The sequence below is a fragment of the Rhinopithecus roxellana genome, chromosome 2 (assembly GCF_007565055.1).
Source record: "Rhinopithecus roxellana isolate Shanxi Qingling chromosome 2, ASM756505v1, whole genome shotgun sequence".
Classification (NCBI taxonomy): Eukaryota; Metazoa; Chordata; class Mammalia; order Primates; family Cercopithecidae; genus Rhinopithecus; species Rhinopithecus roxellana.
The window spans coordinates 184,295,316-184,319,703 of NC_044550.1; the positions used below are offsets into that span (position 1 = coordinate 184,295,316).

Genomic DNA, 24,388 nt, shown 5'->3' on the forward strand with positions numbered 1-24,388 from the left:
AGATTATTCAGATTTTTTATTCTAGTGTTAACTTTGATAAGTTGAATTTTTATAAGAATTCGGTTATTTCAGTTAAACTTTCAAATTTATTGGGATAAATTTGTAACTTGTTCACAATATTCTCTTACAACTTTTAATGCTATGTAAGATCTGGTGTGTATTTCCTTTTTTATCCCTGATATTGGTTATTTGTCCTTTCAGATATTATTAAATAATATTTTAAATTAATATTTTAAAAATATTAATATTTTTTTCTTGATCAATCTTACCAGGAGTTATAAATTTTTAGACTTTTCAAAGAATTATTACTATTTTTTTTTTTTGAGATGAAGTCTTGCTCTGCTGCCCAGGCTGGAGTTCAGTGCTGCAATCTTGGCCCACTGCAACCTCTGCCTCCCTGGGTTCAAGCAATTCTCTTGCTTCCGCCTTCCAAGCAGGTGGGATTACAGGCACCCGCCACCACACTGGCTAATTTTTGTATTTTTAGTAGAGACGGGGTTTCACCATGTTGGCCAGGCTAGTCTTGAACTTCTGACCTCAAGCGATCCACCCACCTCCGCCTCCCAAAGTGCTGGGATTACAGGCGTGAGCCACCACGCCCAGCCTGATTCCATTTTATGTTTATTTTCTATTTTATTAACTTCTGTTCTTTACTGATAACCTCTTTTAACTTTTTTTTTTTTGAGATGGAGTTTCACTCTTGTTTCCTAAGCTGGAGAGAAATGGCACAATCTCAGCTCACTGCAACCTCCGCCTCCCGGGTTCAAGCAATTGTCCTGCCTCAGCCTCCCAAGCAGCTGGGACTAGAGGCACGCCCCACCATGCCCAGCTAATTTTTGTATTTTTAGTAGAGATGGGGTTTTGCCATGTTGGCCAGGCTTGTCTCGAACTTCTGATCTCAGGTGATCCACCCACCTCGGCCTCCCAAAGTGCTGGGATTACAGGTATGAACCACTGCACCCTGGCCTCATCTCTTTCAACTTTCTTTGCATTTAATTTGCTGTTGTTTTTCCAACCTCTGGAGAATGATGCTTAGTTCATGAACTTTTAATATTTTTTCTATTTTTTTTCTTTTTTTTTTTTAGAGACAGAGTCTCACTCTGTCGCCCAGGCTGGAGTGCAGTGGGGAGATCTCCGCTCACTGCAAGCTCCGCCTCTCTGGTTCACACCATTCTCCTGCCTCAGCCTCCCAAGTAGCTGGGACTACAGGCGCCTGCCACCACACCCAGCTAATTTTTTGTATTTTTAGTGCAGACGGGGTTTCACTGTGTTAGCCACGATGGTCTCCATCTCCTGCCCGCCTGGGCCTCCCAAAGGGCTGAGATTACAGGCGTGAGCCACCGCGCCCGGCCTTTTCTTTTCTAATATATGTATTTATGTAAGGCTCTAAATTTCCTCTAACACAGCTTTAGCTATAATATATCCCACAAGTTTCCATATATAGTATTTTCATCACCAAATTTCAGTTCAAAATATTTTCTAATTTTCATTGAGATTTACTTTTTCCAAACATATAGAGATTTCTGTTTACTACTGCTTTCTAGCAAATTCCACCATGATCAGAGAATGTATTGGTTTCCATTTTTGAAATTGTACATATATATACTCTTAGATGCTTAGGTCATGTGCTCCTAGGTCAAGTCTGTTAATCATGCTGCTCAAATTTTTCTAATTCCTTACTGATTTTTTCTTCTGCATTTTCTATCTGTTACTGAAAGAGGATTGTTAAAATCTCCCATTATGACCATGGATTTTTTCATGCCTCAGCCTGCCAAGTAGCTGGAACTACAGGGATGCACAACCATGCCTGGCTAACTTTTTTTTTGTATTTTTAGTAGAGATGGGGTGTCATCATGTTGGCCAGGATGGTCTTGAACTTCTGAGCTCAAGTGATCCGCCCACCGGGGCCTCCCAAAATGCTGGGATTACAGACATGAGCCACTGTGCCTGGCCTCTTAAATTTTCATGAGGTCTAATTTATTTTTTCTTTTAAAAGCACACTTTTGGTTTTGTATGTAGAAACTCATCACCAAATCCAAGGTCATATAGATTTTTCTCTTTTTTTTTTTCTCCCTAGAAGTTTTATAGTATTGTTTTTTTTTTTAGGTCTATCATTCAATTCATGTTAATTTTTCTGAAAGGTGTAAATCTGTGTCTAGATTTATGTTTCTGCATCTGGATGTCCCAGTGTTCACCACCATTTGTTGAAAAAATAATCCTTTCTCCACTGAATTGCCTGTTCTTCTTTGTCAGTATCAGCTGATTCTATTTACATGGACCACTGGTCACTTTCATAACTTCAATTATATTTTTCTGTGTTCCTTTTTGAACATGTTCTCTTTGAAATCACATTTAGACATCAAAATAGTGTTATCAGGTACAGTTCTGACTAACTCGTGAAGCCTGGGGAGAGATCTCAACTATAGTTATGCATGCAAGAGTCCTTGATGGGTGAATTTTTATTTTATTTGTTTAGAGAAGAGGTCTCCCTATGCTGCCCAGGCTAACCTCGAACTCCTGGGCTCGAGCCATCCTCCCACCTCAGCCTCTGGAGTAGCTAGCACTACAGGTGTGAACCACCACTCCCAGCTAATTTATTTTATTTTATATTTTTGTAAAGACAGGTCTTGCCCAGGCTAGTCTCAAACTTCTGGCCTCAAGTAATCTTCCCACCTCGGCCTCCCAAAATGCTGGGATTATAGCGTGAGCCAATGCACCCAGTCTCTCCTTATATTCTTTAGGATTATTTTTTATTATTCTATTTTTCTCCTTTATTAGCTAAGTAATTATACTTTCACCTATCATTTGGATATAAATCTTTTTAATAATTCCCTTTACTCCTTTATGAACCTGAAATGTTTACTGAATCACTGCCAGTGAGTGGAAGTATCTGTCCTGACTCCAATCCTATTCACCTACTTCATCAAGTGTCATTTGGGAAGATTACTATAAATAAGGAAAATTTTACAGTCCAACACTTCAGTTAAATGTTGTATTTTCAAAACAGAGTATATCCTAAGCAGATGTTCTAATGCCTCAGTCCAGAGCAATCTGTGTCCAGCTGTAGTAAAATCATAGAATTACTGTGAAATTTTAAAAGTTCTCAAAGTTCTAGGTGTTTCAGTAGTACAGTAGTCCCCCTTTATCTGTGGCTTCACTATCCATGGTTTCAGTTATCTGTGATCAACCACGGGCTGAAAATATTAAATGGAAAATTTTGGAAATAAACAATATATAAGTTTTAAATTGTGTGCCATTCTGAGTAACGTGAAGAAATTTCACACCATCTCACTCCGTCCACTTGGGATGTGAAACATCCCTCTGTCTAGCTGTATACCTGCCCATTAATCACTTATAGTAGCCACTTTGGTTATCAGAGTGAAGGATTACAAGAAGGGTTAAGTAAAGCACAATAAGATTATTTTGAAAGAGAGAGACCATATTCATATAACTTTTACTACAGTATAATTGTAACTGTTCTATTTTATTAATAGTTGTTAATCTCTTGCTGTGCTTAATTTTAAATTAATCTTTAATAAATTTTAAATTAATCTTTATGAATTAAGCTTTATCATAGGTATGTGGTGTATAGGAAAAAACACAGTGTATATAAGGTTCAGTCCTATCACCGGTTTCAGGAATCCACTGGTCATCTTGGAATGTATCCCTAGCAGATAAGGGAGGTACAGACACTCAGTTGTGGCAATTGAGAAAGAGACAGAATACAGACAGAAAATGATAGCTTTTATATTTAAAAGTCAGAATCTACTGTGATACAGAAGCTCTATACAGCCATCCTTACATTTTAAACACGAGTGAATGAACTCTCAAATTTTACAAAAAGGCACAAATTCGTACAAAAAGAACATACACATATATTGGAGATTTGTTCTGAATATTGTCTTGGAGATGACACAGAACCATCTTGGAAATATGACAGGCCTCACCAATAAAGCAAATAAATCACTTTATTTCAAATAACTAGACTCTCTTGGTCCAGGAGGATAATCACATAATAATAACATGGCTCTGTGTAAATGCTGTCACAGTAAGTTTTAAGACATCATAATAAAATCTCCTGGTTCCTAAAAGGTTATTAGAGGGGGGCCGCTCAATTTATAAATTCCATGACATAGTTCAAATTATAATAAGAAGCCATCAAATATAAGAAAAATACTGTTTTGCATTTTCTTAAAGCCTAGACATTTTGCGTATGCTTTCAATTAAATTTCATTTTATTTTTACTGAATTCAAATCAATTTCCTTCAATTATAAAATTCTAATTTTTTTTTTCCCACTAATGTTGAAAAACCCTGAACCTTTTATTCCTCAACTTCCTCTGGCTTAATTCCCAAGAATATAATTACTATTCATACGTTATTCTCTGTAGGAGTTAAGAACATCTCATAAAGAGTTACATCTCAAGTAGTAAGATCACTACTTGATGTCTTTTTTAAAAAATAAGCACAATTGGCCGGGTGTGGTGGCTCACACCTGTAATCCCAGCACTTTGGGAGGTCGAAGCAGGTGGATCACAAGGTCAGGAGTTTGAGACTAGCCTGACCAACATGGTGAAACCCCATCTCTATTAGAAATACAAAAATTAGCCGGACATGGTGGTGCATGCCTATAATTCCAGCTACGCAGGAGGCTGAGGCAGAAGAATCGCTTGAACCCAGAAGGCAGAGGTTGCAGTGAGCTGAGATCGTGTCACTGCACTCCAGCCCAGGCAACAGAGCAAGACTCCATCTCAAAATAAAAATTAAAAAAAGCACAATTAGACAAATAACTGAGTGTGCCACTGAAAAAGGCAATTTACCATAGTGGTTGACTCCATAGACTCTGAAATTCTATAGTTGTACATTTGAGCCCAGGCTCTGCCATTTAATAGCTATATGACCTAGGCAAGTTACTAATTATCTCAACTTAATCTTTTAAACCAAAATAATAATCATACCTACATCGTAAGGTTATAAAGATAAAATAAAATCATCCATGTAGAAAGGAGACTGACGTGTCTATACAGTGTTTGATAAGTGAAAAATTATTATTGTAATGAAGATAGTAAATCTAAGCTTTGTATTAAAACAGGAAACAAGATTTCATAAAATTCCATATTCAGAAATAAAATAACAAGGACTGGATGTGGTGACTAGTGCTTGTAATTCTAGCACCATGAAAGGCTGAGACAGAAGGATCACTTGAGGTCAGTTCAAGACCATCCTAGACAACATAGTGAGAGCCCTATCTCTACTAAAACATGTTTGTAAATGAGCCAGGCATGGTGGTATGTGCCTACAGTCCTAGCTATGCTAGAGGCTGAGGGTGGGAGGACTGCTTGAGCCCGGGTGGTCAAGGCTGCAGTGAGCCATAACTGTGCCACTGTACTCCTGTCTTCCAGCCTGGGTGACTGAGTGAGACCCTGTCTCAAAAAATAATAATAAAGTAACATGAAGGTTAAAGTTAGATTATCACTCTTTTATGGTATTAGCTTGCTAACTAAATCCTAGGATGGATAGCACCAACACTCACCAACAATGAGGCTATGATCCTAATTCATAGTCTACTGAGAAATAGAAAGGCTACTTACTGTTAACTGCAACCCATTCATTTAGATCTTCCCCCTCAGGAAGCATGACAGCCATCCGAAGGTTGCCACTGCCAAGTGTGGCTTCTGCATGTTTTAAGAGCTCATACTGGTGAGAACCCTCTGGAATGTTCTTCTTTGGTTTAAAAGTTTTAGAAGAGCGACTACCACTATGAATAGAAAAGAAAAAAAAAAGGAGTTTAATATTTAAAGCATGACATTCAACAGGGTCATTCACCAAGCATTAGACCTAAACTGTATTGGCTTAAATCCCAGCAATATAATTGCTGTAACTACTGTGCTCTCCATCCAAAACTCCTACAAACTTTCTCTGCTGTCTCCAGTTAACTCACAAAAGAAAAAGTTTTTAAGCTGTAACTAACACCTCTTCTCAATAAATTAATGACTCAGGATTATAAATTGCAATCTAAAAAACAAACAAAAAAAACTTCCATGATAAGTTTTAGTTATTTTATTCCTTTCACTCCTATTCTAAGTCTCTCATTCTAATAAAATAAATTTGTTTCCTTCTTAAAATAAAGATACAGTTTGATATCAATAAAACATAAAAATTCTGGAACAAGAAAAAAAAGCTACATGTTCAGCCAGACACAGTGGCTCATGCCTGTAATCCCAGCACTTTGGGAGGCAGAGGCAGGCGGATCACCTGAGGTCAGGAGTTGGAGACCAGCCTGGCCAACACGGCGAAACCCCATCTCTACTAAAAATGCAAAAAACTTAGCCAGGCTTGGTGGCGGGTCCCTGTAATCCCAGCTACTCAGGAGGCTGAGGCAGGAGAATCGCTTGAACTCGGGAGGCGGAGGGTGCAGTGAGCCAAGATTGTGCCACTGCACTCCAGCCTGGGCGGCAGAGTGACACTCCGTTTCAAAAAAAAAAAAAGAAAAGAAAAGCTACATGTTTTTCTACCCAATTATAGGAAGTATCAGTAATCAAGTTTAGTCCAGAATTCTGGGTAAGCAGTTAAGTAGCTAGACATTCGTATGGCTGGTTTGCTCAAATTTCTGAATGCTTACACACATACAGAGACACAGACACAAGCACACACAGCAAATGTGTATGTGTATACATACACATAAATATTTTTTAATGGATCAACTGAAACTAGGCTTCAATGTGGTTTTAATAGTTTTTAAGAGAGCTGGGCATCTCTAGTTCCAGCTACTCAAGAGGATGAGATGGGAGGATCCCTTGAGGTTGTAGTGCACTATGATCACACCTGTGAATAGACATACCACTACCACTTGGGCAACAGAGCAAGACCTCCATCTCTGAGAAAAAAAAAAAAAGAGGCACGAAGCTGAGTGTGGTGGCTCACACTGGTAATCCCAGCTACTCGGGAGGCCAGAGGCAGGAGGATTGCATCAGGCCAGGAGTTCGAGACCAGCCTGGGTAACATAGTGAGACCCCCCCCCCCATCTCTAAAAAAATGTTTAAAAATTAAGCCAGGTGTGATGGTGCAGCCTGTAGTCCCAGCTAAGGACTAGGGAGGCTGAAGCCAAAGGATACCTTAAGACCAAGGAGTTCAAGACTGCAGTGAGCAATGATCATGCCACTCTACTCCAGCCTGGGCAACAGAATGAGGCCCGTCTCCTTAAGAAAAAAGAAAAGAAAACAAAAGAAAAGAATCCCAGCACTTTGGGAGGCCGAGACGGGTGGATCACGAGGTCAGGAGATCGAGACCATCCTGACTAACACTGTGAAACCCCGTCTCTACCAAAAAATACAAAAAGCTAGCCGGGCGAGGTGGCGGGTGCCTGTAGTCCCAGCTACTTGGGAGGCTGAGGCAGGAGAATGGGGTGAACCCAGGAGGCGGAGCTTGCAGTGAGCTGAGATCCGGCCACTGCACTCCAGCCCGGGCGACAGAGTGAGACTCCGTCTCAAAAAAAAAAAAAAAAAAGAAAAGAAAAGAAAAAAAAGAGGGGGGATTTTTAAATCTTCTGTTAATGCTAGCAAATTTTTATCAAATTAGGAGTCACCCCCGTCCATTATTCTCCTTCACTTCTTACGAAAAGAAACAGACTGGAAAAAAAGAGGTTGGATAAGTGGGAACTTTAACGTTATTAAATTCACATCATCAAAAACACCTAGGCATTTGAACATATGAATATGAAACAGGAATTCAAAAAAAAACCACATAAACGATGATTACACTTTCTAAACTCTGCAAAGCTTTTCACTCTACCTCCTCTCAAGTTTTCACCCCTCACCCCAATCCCTCCCTCTTTCCCTAACATAAACCAGTAGTTCTCAACCCCTGTCTGCATTATTATAATCATCTGAGGAGCTGTCAAAAAGTATTGAGGATCTTGAAATAAAATAAGAATCTACTAGTCAACCCGAATATCCAATTCAAATAACAGGTATTTTTCATTGTAAAGTACTTGCATTCTCATTTAAATGTAGGTCTCTCCACAGATGTTTAATTAGAATTAAACTGATGTTCCTCAACTCTAACACACACCCTCTCCTTAAGGATCACTTTAAAAACACTCATCACAGAGCCGGGCACAGTGGCCCACACTTATAATCCCAGCACTTTGGGAGGCCGAGGTGGGCGGATTGCTTGAGCCCAGGCCAATCTGGGCAACACGGCAAAACTGTCTCTACAAAAAATACAGAAATTAACCAAGTCTGGTGGTGCATGCTTGTAACCCCAGCTACTCAGGAGGCTGAGGTGGGAAGATCACTTGAGCCCAGGAAGTCGAAGATACAGTGAACCGAGATCACACCACTGCTTCCCAGCCTGGGTGATACAGCAAAACCCTGTCTAGAAAAATAAAAGTAAAAAATCGACCCAGCACAGTGGCTCTTGCCTGTAATCCCAGCACTTTGGGAGGCCGAGGTGGGAGGATTGCCTGAACCTAGAAGTTCAAGACCAACCTGGGCAACACAGCAGGACTCCCTCTCTAAAAAATATATTTAAATTTTTTTTTTCAACCAGAGAATCAGAAGCTAAAAGAAAAAAAACTAAAAATAAAAACACTCATTAGATTATGATACATCTCTGCTGAGAACCACTCAGTGACTTTCCAGTGCAAAATTGTAAATCCAAAGGTCAAATATTAGGTATATTCAAGCTCTAGACCCATACTAGAGTGCGGAAATTCTTCAGTTTAATGAGACAATGTATTAAACACCAAATTTGCTCCAAGCATCTCTAAAATATAATTATAAAAATACAAATGTTAGGTGTGGCAGTACATGCCTGTAGTCCCAACTACTGGGAAAGCTGAGGCAGGAGCATTGCCAGAGAGCAGGAGTTTGAGACCAGCCTAGGTAACATAGTGAGGCTCTGCCTCCAAAAAATAAAAATAAAATGAAATTTAAAAATTTATTTATATAAATATAAATGGTAATAACATAAATAGATGCATGCCCACCAAGCTTGAAACTTCATTTTCCTCTTTCTAACCCTTTAACAAAATTTTGCATAAGACACATACTTCACTGGGTTTAGTGGCTCCTGCCTGTAATCCCAGAACTTTGGGAGGCTGAGGCAGATGGATCACCTGAGGTCGGGAGTTCAACAGTCTGGTCAACATGGCAAAACCCTGTCTCTACTAAAAATACAAAAATTAGCCGGGCGTGGAGGTGAGCAACTATAATCCCAGCTACTCCGGAAGTTGAGGTAGGAGAATCACTTGAACCTGGGAGGTGCAGGTTGCAGTGAACAGAGATCGCACCACTGCACTCCAGCCTGGATGACAGAGCGAGACTCTGTCTCCAAAAAAAGAAAATCTGCCGGGCACAATGGCTCACACCTATAACCCTAGCACTTTGGGAGGTTGAGGTGGGTGGATCACGAGGTCAGGAGATTGAGACCAGCCTGGCCAACATGGTGAAACCCTGTCTACTGAAAACACAATAATTAGCTGGGCATGGTGGCACACACTGTAATCCCAGCTATTCAGGAGGCTGAGGCAGGAGAATTCCTTGAACCCAGGAGGCGGAGGTTGCAGTTAGCCGAGATCACGTCACTGCACTCCAGACTGGGTGACACAGCAAGACTCCGTCTCAACAAAACAAAAAAAAAGAAAGGAAAAGAAAAGAAAAAATAAAATCTGAGTTCAGTTTTGTGAAGGCCAACTTTGACACACATTAGTTACTATCTCGGGCAAATTACCTAACTTTCCAGAGCCTATTTTTTCTTTAGCAGTGAAAGCCTAAAAAAATAACAAAACATGAACACTACCTGTATCATAGGACAGTTGCAAAATGAGAGGATATATGCAACATTTAGTATTTTCATTATCCTTTCTTTTCTTGAACCACAATGACTCACAGAAAGAAATGGTAGTGCAATGCTAAAACCCCAAATCCTACTCTATCCTTCAAGACTGAATGGGGGAAAATATAATTAGTTCAGAAAGAAATAACTGTCATACATCAAGTTTAAAAGAAAAATTTTTAAATTTCTGGGTTTTCTTTTTTGGGGGACGGGGGGAGGTGCTATGCCCTATGCTGACCACAAGGTTCAAGCGATCTTGGAATAATCTTAGGGTTAGATTGGAAATCAGGAAAACAAGGTTCTACTCCCCATTTTGCAATTTTCTTTTGTTTTCTTATTTAAGTCAGAGTCTTGCTCTGTCAACCAGGCCGGAGTGCAGCGGCGTAATCTTGGCTCATTGAAACTTCCGCCTCCCAAGTTCAAGCGATTCTCCTGCCTCAGCCTCCCAAGTAGCTGGGATTATAGACATGTGCCACCATGTCCAGATAATTTTTGTATTTTCAGTAGAGACAGGGTTTCACCGTGTTGTTCAGGCTAGTCTCGAACTCCTGAACTCAAGTGATCGGCCCGCCTTAGTCTCCCAAAGTGCTGGGATGACAGGCATGAGCCATCATGCCCAGCCTGCAACTTTCTTCTTATGTTACTTAAGAAACCACAAATTATCATCTGGGCTTCCACTTTTTTTTATTTTGTTTTTTAAGAGTCCGGAAAATGACTTTTTACAAAAGTGTATCATTTAGGGATTAGATGTTTGTAAATGTTTTTAGTTCCCTGCAGCCTCTTGACTCTCTTCTCTGTTCCTCATTTCCACATACATTTATACTTTCAAATGCTTTCAAGTCCTGCATCTAATTTTCCTCCTGTCTAACCCGTCTGCTTTATTACTGCAGAATACACTAACCACTTAATACTTTTTAAAAATATTCTTTTAAAAATCTTTGTCAGGTTTTTTCAGCTGCTACCTGAATCTTCTCTTACCCGAGTCCACCCAACCGGGAAATGGTGGTGGTCAATAATGCTCCTCATTCCCAGGTCAAAAGACCTCTGACAGGCCAGGCAAGGTAGCTCATGCCTGTAATCTCAGCACTTTGGGAGGTTGAGGCAGGCAGATCACTTAAGGTCGGGAGTTCAAGACCAGCCTGGCCAACATCGTGAAACCCCATCTCTGCTAAAAACACAAAAATTAGCCGGGCATGGTGGCAGACGCCTGTAATCCCAGCTACTCAGGAGGCTGAGGCAGGAGAATCGCTTGATCCCAGGAGGCGGAGGTTACAGTGAGCCGAAATCGCACCACTTCACTCCAGGCTGGGCGACAAGGCAAGACTCCATCTCAAAAAAAAAAAAGACCAACTGACAAGAGTTTTCAAATTCAAAAGCACAAATACCCAAGCATGTACACAGAAGTCCTCATCAGTGAGTACAAGCTCTTGTAGCAACACTGTATGCCCAAATACATATATCTCACATATTTTAAGACATATGAATGCAAATCTTCACAAAAATTTTCAAAAACATAAAGTATGTTGCCCTCTCACCCCACCTACCTCAGAAGAAATTACAGTTTCTAGTATCTGGTTAAAGCATCAGGAAGTTTTGTGCCTGTTTTTGTTTGTTTTTACACAACAGCACCATAATGTAGTGTACTTAATCATGTTTTTCACTTAACATATCCAGAAGACTGTTATATTTAAGATACAAGTAGATCTACTTTATTCTTTCTAAAGACTGAAATAGCATTTCCTTATATAGATTATATAATAATATAGTTTGATCAGTCCTTTATTAAAAACATTTAGGTTGTTTCCTCCAGTCATCTGCTACCACAAACAATACTGCAGTAAGCATCCTTGTGTGTGTGCATATATGAAGGATAAATCCTAGAACTGCTGTTCTAAAGAGCAGTTACATTTTTAAATTTTATATAGTGCCTGTTTTTTCACCAAATAAATTGTACCCTTTTACAATCCCACTAACAATGTATGGGAGCAGCTGTAACATATGAGAGTCTTGAAGGACAGGTATTAGACTACTAATTTCCCTTGTACAGCTTCCAACACAGCATCCTAACTATGGAGAATGTTGTGTTTTGGTTTTTTTTTGTTTGTTTATTTGTTTGTTTGAGATAGGGTCTTGCCCTATTGCCCAGGCAGGAACGCAGGGGCATGATCAATGGTTCAAGTGATCCTCCCACCTCAGCCTCCTGAGTAGCTGTGACTACAGGTATATGCCACCATACCCAGCTAATTTTTTGTATTTTTATTAGAGATGAGGTCTCACTTCGTTGTCCAAGCTGGTCTCGAACTGCTAGGCTCAAGCAATCCTCCCATCTCGGCCTCCCAAAGTGCTGGGAATATAGGCATGAGCCACCATACTCAACCACTATGGAATGCTTTCTAACTAGAATGTGAATGATGTATTACATATTAGAGGTATTATATTAATAATTCATAGCATTACTCCACTGCTTTCCAAATAAACATCCATGATATTCACATTTGTTTTCTCACTCTTACTCGTATTTGAAGGCAAATCAATTTTTAGAGCAGGACAGGGTGATTTGTCTAGTAAACAACTTAGTCCTAGAGATAGCTCTGAATCCATCTCTTAGTCTTCCAATTTACCTTTTGCAAATTTCAACATCATTTATTTTCTCTTTGAGACTCTAAAACAGTGGCTCCCAACCTTTTTGGCACCAGGGACCAGTTTCACAGAAGACAATTTTTCCACAGGGGTTAGGGGCGTGCAGAGCTCAGGTGGTAATGCTTGTTTGCTGGCTGCTCGCCTCCTGCTGTGAGGCTCCGTTCCCAACAGTTTTTGTTTTTGTTGTATTATCCCTATTTTCTGTACCAGATACCTACATATTGACACTGAAGAATACGTAAATTTATTCAAAATTAAAAGCAAATTATTTGTGACATAAATGATTGCAAAATAAATGATTTGTGTTACAAATCATGTATTTGTGTCAACAGCTCCATCTCTTCAAGGTTAAGTGAGTTATTAATCTAATCACAGCTAGCTAAATGGCAGAACCAGGGTCTCGAACAAGTTACTGTTACTGAGTCTCAGCTTCCTCATCTATAAAGGAGATAATAATACCTACCTTACTACTGAAATTTATGGTAAGAACTTCACTACTATTAGTTCTCTTTGCTCCGCCTCTAGGTACTAACCTGTCATTCACATCAGTAGCTCCTTCCATAGGTCTAAGTCCAACACTACAGATCAGGTATTCGATAAATACTTGTTAATTGATAGTTCCAGTCAACTTCAGGCTGAGAACTCCTACATCAGGATAATAATGATGATTAATATTAACTAACATTTACTGCAAGCTTTGCACTGAGAATATATATGTGCAATACATCTCATTTAATCCCCATAACTCTGATATACATGCTATTATTTTTCTTTATTTTATGGATGACAAATTTCAGGCTTTAAAGTACTTACATACTCTGCTCAAGATTATAAAAGTGGTAAATTAAGAAGCCAAAATTTAAATCCAGGATTTAAATCTCTAAAGTCCATTCCTTTTTTTTTTTTTTTTTTTTTTTTTTTTTTTGAGACAGAGTCTTTCTCTGTCACCCAGGCTGGTGGGATGTGACTCAACCTTGGCTCATCCGCCTCCTGGGTTTAAGCGATTCTCCTGCTTCAGTCTCCTGAGTAGCTGGGACTACAGGCACCCGCCACCACGCCCAGCTAATTTTTGTATTTTTAGTAGAGACGGGGTTTCGCCATGTTGGCCAGGCTGGTTTCAAACTCCTGACCTCAGGATATCTGCCCGCCTCAGCCTCCCAAAGTGCTGGGATTATAGGCATGAGCCACAGCGCCTGGCCTAAAACCCATTATTTTACCCACTACCCAACATTACTCAATGCTTTACCTTTAGCTTCTACTCAATTATTTCTAACAATTTTCTCCCTTTTTCACCATATTTTACTCAAGTCATTCATGAACAACACAAGGCTAATTTATATCAAGGGTTATTAATAGGCACCTTTTTTTTTCTTATTTTTAAAACATTCTTTTTTTTCTTACCCTTGTCTCCACCCCTTTGTAATTTTATTTGTGTATTTTTTTGAAGACAGGGTCTCACTCTGTCACCTAGGCTGGAGTGCAGTGGCACAAACACAGCTCACTGCAGCCTCGACTTCCTGAGCTCAAACGATCTTTCTACCTTACCTTCCACCTCAGCCTCCCAAGTAGTTGGGACCACAGGTTCATGCCACCATGTCCAGCTAATTTTCTTGTTGTTGTATTTTTCTGTAGGGACGAAGTCTCACTTTGTTGCCCTGGCTTGTCTCCAACTCCTGGGCTCAAGTGATCCTCCCACCTTCACCTCCCAAAGTGCTGGGAATAGATACATCTTAATCTTCAAACCACCTAACTCCCCTCCTCATACCTTCTCTAATTTATATGAATACTCAGCACATACTCTGACAGTAAGGAAAATTAAAATTCCACCCTACACCAATTTCCCCCAAATGTTGCCAAACACATCCACGCTTTCAGAAAGGCAGATATCCATCTGCAAAAAAATATTAGCAGCTGTCAAAATAGAATGTGTTCTAGAAATAATAAGACTAAAAGCTAAAGGCTAAAAGCTATGAGTATTGAAAAGATAACCTTGTTTGAAGACAGACAGCCGTGTGAACAGACATCTACTTACATTTCTGCCTATAATCCCTTTTAAATCACTATTATTAGTGGCAGGTGGTATTCCTACTATTGTTACTGTTAGGAGAGTAAGAAATCCTTAACACGGCTAGAAAAAAAGAAAGAATGCTATCTGCTATCCGCAGTTCAGAAATTGAGGAATTCTTACCAGATTAAAAAGCTGATGAGACACAGTGACAGAGAAGTCAGAAAACCTAGCTTAGAATATGCCCAGTAGAGGTCTCTATGAAGGTAACAGTGATTCCTACTGTGCTCCAAACTCAGAATCCAGACTACAGGAGAGGACCCTGAGGGGATCTCCAGAAGATTATAGGGGAACTTGACCCAGGGTCTTTGCACAAGTGAATCCCAATACCCTTCTGACTGGCCTTTTTCTGAAAAGTAGGCAAGCACAGCCTAAGCTGAAGCTCAGAGCATGGTGGAGGGAGGGATTTTAACCACCTCCCCAGCAGGCAGGGGAGCTTGGCAGTCAAAAGAGAAAACCTACTGGCATACCTCTATACAGTAGGCAGCAGTTCCTACTCCTTCGTGTCACCAGAGGCAAGCTCCCATAATCAGACTATTCACCAAGAAGCAAACCAATATCCTCAAACACTCAAGTTGAGCAGACAATCCCAAATCACTAAATATTCCAGGAAAACCACCACCATGAAAGAACTACTCAACAATATATCTAATGCTAACGAAAACCAAGAATATATTAAATATAATCAATATCTTTAGAAATAACAGAGACACTTATATTCAAAAACAGGCAATTATGAAAAGAAACAATCAGGGAAGGATGGAGAAGTTGAAGTTCTCCTTAAGCAAGTGGTGTTAAGTCAAGAGATATTAACCGCAGTGAGGGGAATTGAAAAATTAAAGAATTCTGGTAAGATTAAAAAGTTGACTTTTTAATATAATTGACTGCGGAGATGGTTACTTAAAAACTGTGTTAAACAGTGCACTCTAAATGGGCGATTTGTAAGGTATGCGACTATGTCTAATTAAGCATTTTTTAAGGCACAAAGAAAAATATAACTGACGTTATAAAAGTGAACAGTGGACCATACAAATAGAGTCAACTGATACTGACAAAAGAGGAAAGGCAATTCAATGGGGAAAGGATGATCTTTTCAACAAGTGGTAGTTCTCTACTGCTTGGGACACTGGGACATCCAGAGGCAAAAACATAAATCTAGACACAGATCTTACACCTTTCACAAAAATTAACATGAATTAGATGATAGACATAAAACTACAACACAATACTATAAAACTTCTAGAAGAAAACATAGAAGAAAATCGATGTGACCTTGTATTTGATGATGAGTGTCTAGATACAAAAAAGCATCTTATGAAAGAAAACATTTATAAATTAGACTTTATTAAAGTTTAAAATTCTCCTCTGTGGCTGGGTACAGTGGTGCACGGCAGTAATCCCAGCACTTTGGGAGGCCAAGGTGGGCAGATCACTTCATCTCAGAAGGTCAAGACCAGCCTGGGCAATATGTCAAAATCCTATCTCTACAAAAAATTAGCTGGGTGTGGTGGCACACACCTGTTGCCCCAGCTACTCAGGAGGCTGAGGTGGGAGTCTGGGGGTGTTGAGGCTGCAGTGAGCCAAGACTGTGCCACTGCACTGCAGCCTGGGCGACAGAGTGAGACCCTGCCTCAAAATAAACAAACAAACAAACAAACAAAATTCTGCTCTATGAAAGACACTGTAAAGAAGGTCAAATATCAAGCTACCAACTAGCAGAAAATCTTTGCAGATCACATACATAGTTAAGGACTTATATCCAAAATATACAAAGAGCTATTAAAATTCAACAATAAGAGCCTGAGCAACATAGCGAGACTCCATCTCTGGGGTGGGGGTGGGGGGGGCCGAATCTAGCCAACTAGCCAGGGATGTGATGTCTGTAGTCCTAGCTACTCAGGAGGCTGAGGTGGGAGAATCACCCAGGAGTTCAAGGCTGTATGTAGTAGGCTGTGATCATGCAACTGCTCTCCAACCTGAGTGACAGAGTGAGACCCTGATTCTAAAAACAAAAACAAAAATCAACAATAAGAAGACCCAGTGTCTTGATCCTGCCTTTTCAGAGTCTATGACTCACTGTCATAACATTCCTGCAAAACTGGTGATATCATCCCCAATTTTTTAGTTGTAAGCTTAGGGAAATTGTGTAATTTGTCTGATATTTCATGGCCAGTTTCAGATCCTGTCTTTCTAACTTACTGGCTAAGAACTTCCTTAAGTTTAAAATGAAAAAACTGAGAATGACATCACCAATTTTGCAGGACTGTTATGATAAATAAGTAAATACATTTGAAGCACCCTAGTTTTGAGGTAGCAGTCACAGAGCAAACGCTCAGTATAATGTGAAAGAAAAATATAATCTTGGAACCCCAAACTAACTAGGCTTAAGAGAAAAGTGGCTGACTAACCAGAGCCTCCCAAGAATGTAACCACTTGCCTCACTGCCTACCCTCCTTCCTTTTTTTTCCTTCCCCTTCTGTTCGCTCTTCCCCCTTTAAATACTGAAGTTCCCAAAACCCTCTTTGGAAAAAGCACAGGTCAAAGATCCTACTGTGACTTGTGTTTCTTTTTCCCAGGCACATCCTCAACCTTGGCAAAATAAACCACTAATTGACTGAGATCTGCCTCAGTCAGTTTTTGGTTTACAATAGGAACTAGCATTTTTTAAATGTACAATAATAAATGACTATATATATATGCACATTTACATGCACTTATATGTGTATACATAAAATACCCTTTCTGACTTTATCCTGTTGCTATACTTCCACTAATCTATGAACGGTCAGCTTAAAATATGACCTCCTCCTGCTTATTTGTTTATATTTCTTTTTCCCTCTCCCTCTCTTTCACTAGATTGTGGGTTACTCAGGGATATGAGTCTTGTCTTAGATATCTTTGCATTCCCAATTCCTAACACAGAAGCTGAAACATAACAGAATGCATAATAAATGCTTATTATCTCAATTAATGATGTTGAAGAGGCCGAAAAATCTTCTTCTTATTGAGAGGAGCCATTGTTACCAATATTAAAGAAAAGGATCAATCTGTCATCTTTATTTTATTCACTATGACAAATCTAAAGGATTCCAATTGTGCAAGAAAAGTAACAGATTGAGGAATATTTCCTAGTCCTGACACCAAAATTTCATTTTCAGTATTATGGCCCTTTACAGTACTGCCATACTTAAACTTTGGTCAAAAAAAAAAAAAGAACAAAGAAAAACCAGCTTAGCCAAAGCATTTGCCTGCAAAAGGCGTTCAATGCAATCAGTGACACAGAAGTTGTATGGTCTAAATGCTTTGAAACCAAACTCTTAGAATACAGAAGCCAGCCTGATAGGAAAACACACACACACACACACACACACACACACACACACACACACAGTTAAAATCAGGTAGTGTCTACTTCTCCTTATCTCATACAATTTTAACTGCACTTTCTTTTTTCACCAAATAATGTCTAGTCATCCCTAGATAATCAGTGCAGGGGTAATCTTCCTCAGGAAGCTTCCCTGATATCCTAAGACAGGTTAAGGATGCCTTCTCTGTGTTCAGACAGGATACTATCATTGTCTGTTTTACATAGCACCATGAGATTCTCAAAGATAAGAAATGTTTCTAAGTCATCACTGCATCTCCAGAACCTACCACAAGGCCTAGGTCAGAAAAGAGCTTCAATGTTGAGCTAACTACCGAAGAATTCCAGGACAAAAATTTGAAAGTACAGCAAATACCTTAGACATTTGTCAAAATTTATATCTTCAGCTTATACAAATAGGCCTAATCATGATAGGTTCAAGTAGCATAGTACATAGTATGCATGCAGAATAATATATGTCTTGTATTGTAACTAACATTTCAGTAGGACAATGGAACAAACAGAATCCAAGCACAAAATTACAGTACAAGGCTATAGAATTACTTTACCATGAGAGTTTAAAATGCAGGGCCTTGGAAAGGGCCCTAACAAAAATCGCGAAAGCAATCCAACTACAATTGGTTAAAGAATTCTGTTCTGACTTCTGTTTCTGACTCCCTCTCCATCATACTTCCTCCTTGGGTAATCTGATATTCTGGGCATTGAACTAAGGGGAAGTTGAGTTGGGTATATATTTAGGTTTCACAGGATATATGTAGTGTGCAATCACATCCATGTATGACTAGATAATTGCTAGTCTGGGTACAGGAATGACATCCAGGAATATTCCTACCACCCATTGCACTGCCTTATCTGGTTATCATTAACACTAAGGCAGAGGGCCAGGGACATCTAGGTATGAGCTCCACATGATATTGGCACAGAAGTATGTAAAAACACTGCACTTCATATAAAACTTACCAACGGTGAGACAGTTTGGATATTTGTCCCTACCTAAATCTCATGTTGAATTGTAATCCCCAATGCTGGAGGTGGGGCCTGGTAGGTGTTTGGATCATGGGGGTGGGTCCCTCATGGCTTGGTGCTGTCTATGTGATAGTGAGTGAGTTCTCGTGAGATCTGGTCATTTAAAAGTCTGTTGCATGTCATCCCCTACTCTCCCCCTTTCTCTCTCTCCTCTCCACTTCCTCTCTCTCACACTGTCTTGCTCCTACTTTTGCCATGTGACGTGCCTGCTCTCCCTTTTGCCTTCTGCCATGATTGTAAGCTTCCTGAGACCTCCCCAGAAGCTGATGCCATGATGCTTCCTGTACAGCCTGCAGAACCTGAGCCAATTAAACCTCTTTTCTTATAAATTACCCAGTCTCAGGTATTTCCTTATAGCAATGCCAGAACAGCCTAACCCTAGGAGCTGTCCCAAATTTGAAAACAATCTTAAAATATTACAGACACTACCAATAAAACGAGTTGTGAATCTCAAACTTTTCTAAGCTATCAATAATAAACACAATTTGATCAGTCATGCTAGAGAAAAAAGTACACTGTTGACATATGAAGAAGTGGTCAAAAAATCTAAATAAAAAAGTATAAGAGGCTGGGCGCAGTGGCTCACGCCTGTAATCCCAGCACTTTGGGAGGCCAAGGCGGGAGGATCACCTGAGGTCAGGAGTTTGAGACCAGCCTGGCCAACATGGTGAAATGAAACCCAGTCTTCACTAAAAATACAAAACTTAGCCAGGCGTGGTGGCATGTGCCTATAATCCCAGCTACTCAGGAGGCTGGGGCAGGAGAATTGCTTGAACCTGGAAGGCGGAGGTTGAAATGAGCCAAGATCACACCTAGGTGACAGAGAAAGACTCCATCTCAAAAAAAAAAGAAAACAGTATTAGAGATATCTAGCAGTTGACATAAAAATGTTATTTTTCTATATTTTGTGATGTTAACCTTGTGTTATTAAAATTGTGATGTGATTTTTTCACTCTAAATATTCATTTTGACACCAAATTTTGCATTTATATATTTTTTCATTTTCTCAAAAAGGGAAATGTTTGGATTTTTTTTATTTTGATTGAAAAAGATTTTCCAAAAATCTAGATCTCTATCCACTTGAAGGCTTATTCATGCTACTCACAGAGGGAAAAACAGAAGTTATAGCTTGATATAACTGATTCCCTCAATTATCAATATATAAACTCATTTACGTACATGTATAGTCTTCTATTACCATATTTACCAAACTATGAGAAGTGTGTGTTAACTCCTGTCTCTTCTATTACCATGTACAATTTAGAAGCAGGTCCCATGTCTTACTCATTTGGGTATTTGTTCAGAAGCTACTTTCTAATGCAGATCAACAATTGTTGATTTTTTTTTTAAGTTACTCTACCTTCAACTACTGTCTTTAGAAAAGTTTATCAAAGCTCTTTCACTATTTTATGTCAGATGATTATTCATCATTGTGGGGTAAGAGGAAAACATGGTTAACTATAAGAAATGATGTGAGCTAATCTCTCTAAGGATTCAGGTGTTGAGATACTGAATGTCATCCCAGTTCTTTGCTCACCTCAAAGATCATCACAGTTGAAACAGTTGTGCTGTTCAATGGGCAAAACTAGCACCAAGTGCAAAAAGCAGGAACTAGCAAACTACTAGTTCCTCTTCCATAAAATCTGAACCACCCCATTTAGCTAATGGAATCTCTAGAACTATGTGAAATGGGAGTGTATGCTTATATAATATTATGTCAAAAAAAAACCATCAGAAATGACCCTATGGTTTTATTTTTAAAAGGTAAAGTACTTTCTAGGGTGACGGAAATGTTTCAAGTTTAAAAGCAGTGTGGTTTACAAAGAGCATACGCTTGTTTTTTTTTTTTTTTTTTTTTTTTTTTTTTTTTTTTTTTTTTTTTTTTTTTGAGACGGAGTTCTAGCTCTGTCGCCCAGGCTGGGAGGTGCAGTGGCGCGATCTCGGCTCACTGCAAAGCTCCGCCTCCCGGGTTTACGCCATTCTCCTGCCTCAGCCTCCCGAGTAGCTGGGACTACAGGCGCCCGCCTCGTCGCCCGGCTAGTTTTTTTGTATTTTTAGTAGAGACGGGGGTTTCACCGTGTAAACCAGGATGGTCTCGATCTCCTGACCTCGTGATCCACCCGTCTCGGCCTCCCAAAGTGCTGGGATTACAGGCTTGAGCCACCGCGCCCGGCCAAGCATACGCTTGTTTAACTACACGCTTAAGATCTGAGCACTTCATGTTTTATAAATCATATCTCGATAAAATAAAAATAACTTAGCAATGAACTCCCCGAACCTACTGAGATATATCTCTGAGCTACATAAAATGGAAATACCGCCACAATGCTCTTAAACATTTATCTAATAATTTTTTCTTTGCTGACTTCTTTGCCTCCAGTTCTTTATTTTGAGCCTTTCATAATATGACAATATGAACCTTCTCTCTAGAGACAAAAAACACAATATTAGGCCAGGCACAGTAGCTCACGCCTATAATCCCAACACTCTGGGAGGCCGAGACGGGCGGATCACAAGGTCAGGAGATCGAGAGCATCCTGGCTAACACGGTGAAACCCCGTCTCTACCAAAAAAATACAAAAAAGCTAGCCGGGGGAGGTGGCGGGCGCCTGTAGTCCCAGCTACTCAGGAGGCTGAGGCAGGAGAATGGCCTAATCCTGGGAGGTGGAGCTTGCAGTGAGCCGAGATCCGGCCACTGCACCCTAGCCTGGGCAACAGAGTGAGACTCTGTTTCAAAAAAAGGAAAAAAAAAAAACCACAATATTTTGCATACAGGAATTCAGGGAACGGGGTAAAATCTGTTCATAAATCCAGATACAGAAATCCTATCCTAGTTTGTATCTTTTCTCTGAGGCTATCATAAAAACATCAGTTACTCTTTAAATTTCTAATTTCTAATTAAATTTCTAATTCACATTTAATTTCTAATTCTACAGACATATCTTTTAGATAAAACACACATACATTCAGGATAGGTACAAGTTTTCTTTCAATTAAAAACTACAGTTTAGGCTTATTCTTTTTCTATTAAACAATGACTCTAGCAGAAAGTTTTAATCATATTTATAAAATAATTTATGTTAAAGTTCAAAATCAATCATGGCATGTATGAGAAATTCAATGCATTAAATTCATTCTTAAAAAAATAAAGAAATCCATGCTATTGCCTATAAAAAACTGATAAAATGTCCTATGAAATAACTACTTATTAAATGGCAATTCCACTTTAATCACATAGAAGATATTGGTAATACATACACAAAAGTTATAAACTATTTTCTCCTATAAATCTAACTTCAAATGCAGCTGACTTGAGTGTTTGCTTCTTAGGATTTTTGGTTTTTAATAACATAAGAATCATTACTGATTTGGAGATCAATTTTAACTAATGTGTAATTAAGGTCAAAGACATTGAGGATTTAAATAGGAGCTGCCAAAGCATGCTTCTGATGTATAACCTGAATAATCTGAAATACTAGCTAAGACTGATAATAATAATTAAATTATAAAACTTACTAAAGCCTTTTACAACTATTAAAACATTCTAATCAAAAGGTTTAAGAAATTTAGAGACAGACTAGATTAAGAAAATGTGGCACATATACACCATGGAATACTATGCAGCCATAAAAAAGGATGAGTTCGTGTCCTTTGTAGGGACATGGATGTAGCTGGAAACCATAATTCTCAGCAAACTATCGCAAGAACAGAAACCAAACACCGCATGTTCTCACTCATAGGTGGGAACTGAACAATGAGATCACTTGGACTCTGGAAGGGGAACATCACATACCGGGGCCTACTATGGCGGGGGAGGGGGGACGGATGGCATTGGGAGTTATACCTGATGTAAATGACGAGTTGATGGGTGCTGACGAGTTGATGGGTGCAGCACACCAACATGGCACAAGTATACATATGTAACAAACCTGCACATTGTGTACATGTACCCTAGAACTTAAAGTATAATTTAAAAAAAAAAAAAAAAAACCCAAAGGCAAAAACACACACACAAAAAAAATTAAAAAATTAAAATACCAAGTTTGTGATCTCAGTAATTAGCTTTACATTAAAAGATTACATTAGCATTTGAATGTTCAAATGTTAATTTTCTCTGAAAAGAAAGATACCAAAGTCTCTCTGAAAAGAAAGACACCAAAGAGAAATGTCACATGGAAGGACAGAAGAGAAGAAGGGAAAGAAGGAAGAAACTTATTGGCTGTGTGCAGTGGCTCACGCCTGTAATCGCAGCACTTTGGGAGGCTGAGGTGGGCGGATCATGAGGTCAGGAGATCAAGACCATCGTGGATAACAGAGTGAAACCCCGTCTCTACTAAAAATACAAAAAATTAGCTGGGCATGGTGGCGGGCGCCTGTAGTCCCAGCTATTCGGGAGGCTGAGGCGGAGAATGGCGTGAACCTGGGAGGCAGAGCTTGCAGTGAGCCGAGATCACGCCACTGCACTCCACCCTAGGCAACAGAGTGAGACCCCGTCTCAAGGAAAATAAAAAAGAAATTTATTAAGTTGCAGCAGATAAAAGTGACAAAGAGGTGAGCAGAAATTAAAGTATAGTACTGAGAACACATTTTATGTCTAAAAGGGCATCTGGAAATTCAAATTAACCTGTTAAGAAACAGCCACTACTACTGTGTCTGTATGGCATAGAAAAGAAAAAAAAAAAGAAATAGTCAAAGTAGTCGAGATATGATAGCCAGACACAAATAAAGAGAAAATCAGACAATGTACATGTGGCAAGAGATGTCTACTTCTGCAGTTATAGTAAGACAAAATACTATAGTTAAATTTGGTTAATCAAATCCTAAATTCAAAGCTGAGATACATTAAAAGACCAATTAATATGTAATGCCCTAATATTATTTTTATTATTAAACTGAAAACAAAAACGAAAGGAAACTTGTTCACCCATTTAGAATCAGATTTTAGAGACATTTAACTGATAACAATGTTGATACACGGACAGAGATTCATCTTTAATCGTCTAGGACACCTAATACTGGCAAGACATCACCATGTTAAGCACTGTGGGAAGCTAGCAAAACACATAACAAATATTCCTTGCAGTTCAAATCTGGTGGTTTGTTTTGTTTTCTGACATGGGATCTCACTCCGTCCTCACCCAGGCTAGAGTGCAGTGGCATGATTTCAGCTCATTGCAACCGCCATCTCCCAGTGGTATGGAAAGGAGGCAGAAAAGTGCTGGCTAGATAGAGGAAGGTGGGTCCCTGGAGAGGGTTCCATCCCTGGGCCTGTGCCCATGGACCTAGGTGAGGGCAGACACTCCTGCCTTCATGCCCAAATGCTGCATTTCTCCAGACCAGCTTGGCCCACCATGGCCCCATCCTGTGCCTATAAAAATCCCCGAGACCCTAACAGTGAGACACAAGTGGCTAGACGTGGGGGACGGGGAGGGGGAG

At 39.5% G+C, this 24,388-nt stretch overlaps 1 protein-coding gene across 4 annotated transcripts in view; it reads right to left on the reverse strand.

Annotated features, from left to right (window-relative positions):
• The window catches only part of MOB1B (MOB kinase activator 1B), an 83,565-nt gene that overhangs the window by 22,577 nt on the left and 36,600 nt on the right, over positions 1–24,388 (reverse strand). For 3 of the 4 annotated variants that reach the window (XM_030924883.1, XM_030924885.1, XM_030924891.1), the window contains exons 2-3: positions 13,010–13,121; positions 5,591–5,757 (exon numbers count right to left, since the gene is read on the reverse strand). In XM_030924883.1, coding sequence (XP_030780743.1) covers positions 5,591–5,757; positions 13,010–13,038 — 196 coding nt within the window. In that variant the 5' untranslated portion in view covers positions 13,039–13,121. The remainder of the gene's footprint in view (positions 1–5,590; positions 5,758–13,009; positions 13,122–24,388) is intronic. The other variant, XM_010384060.2, reaches the window with a different exon arrangement.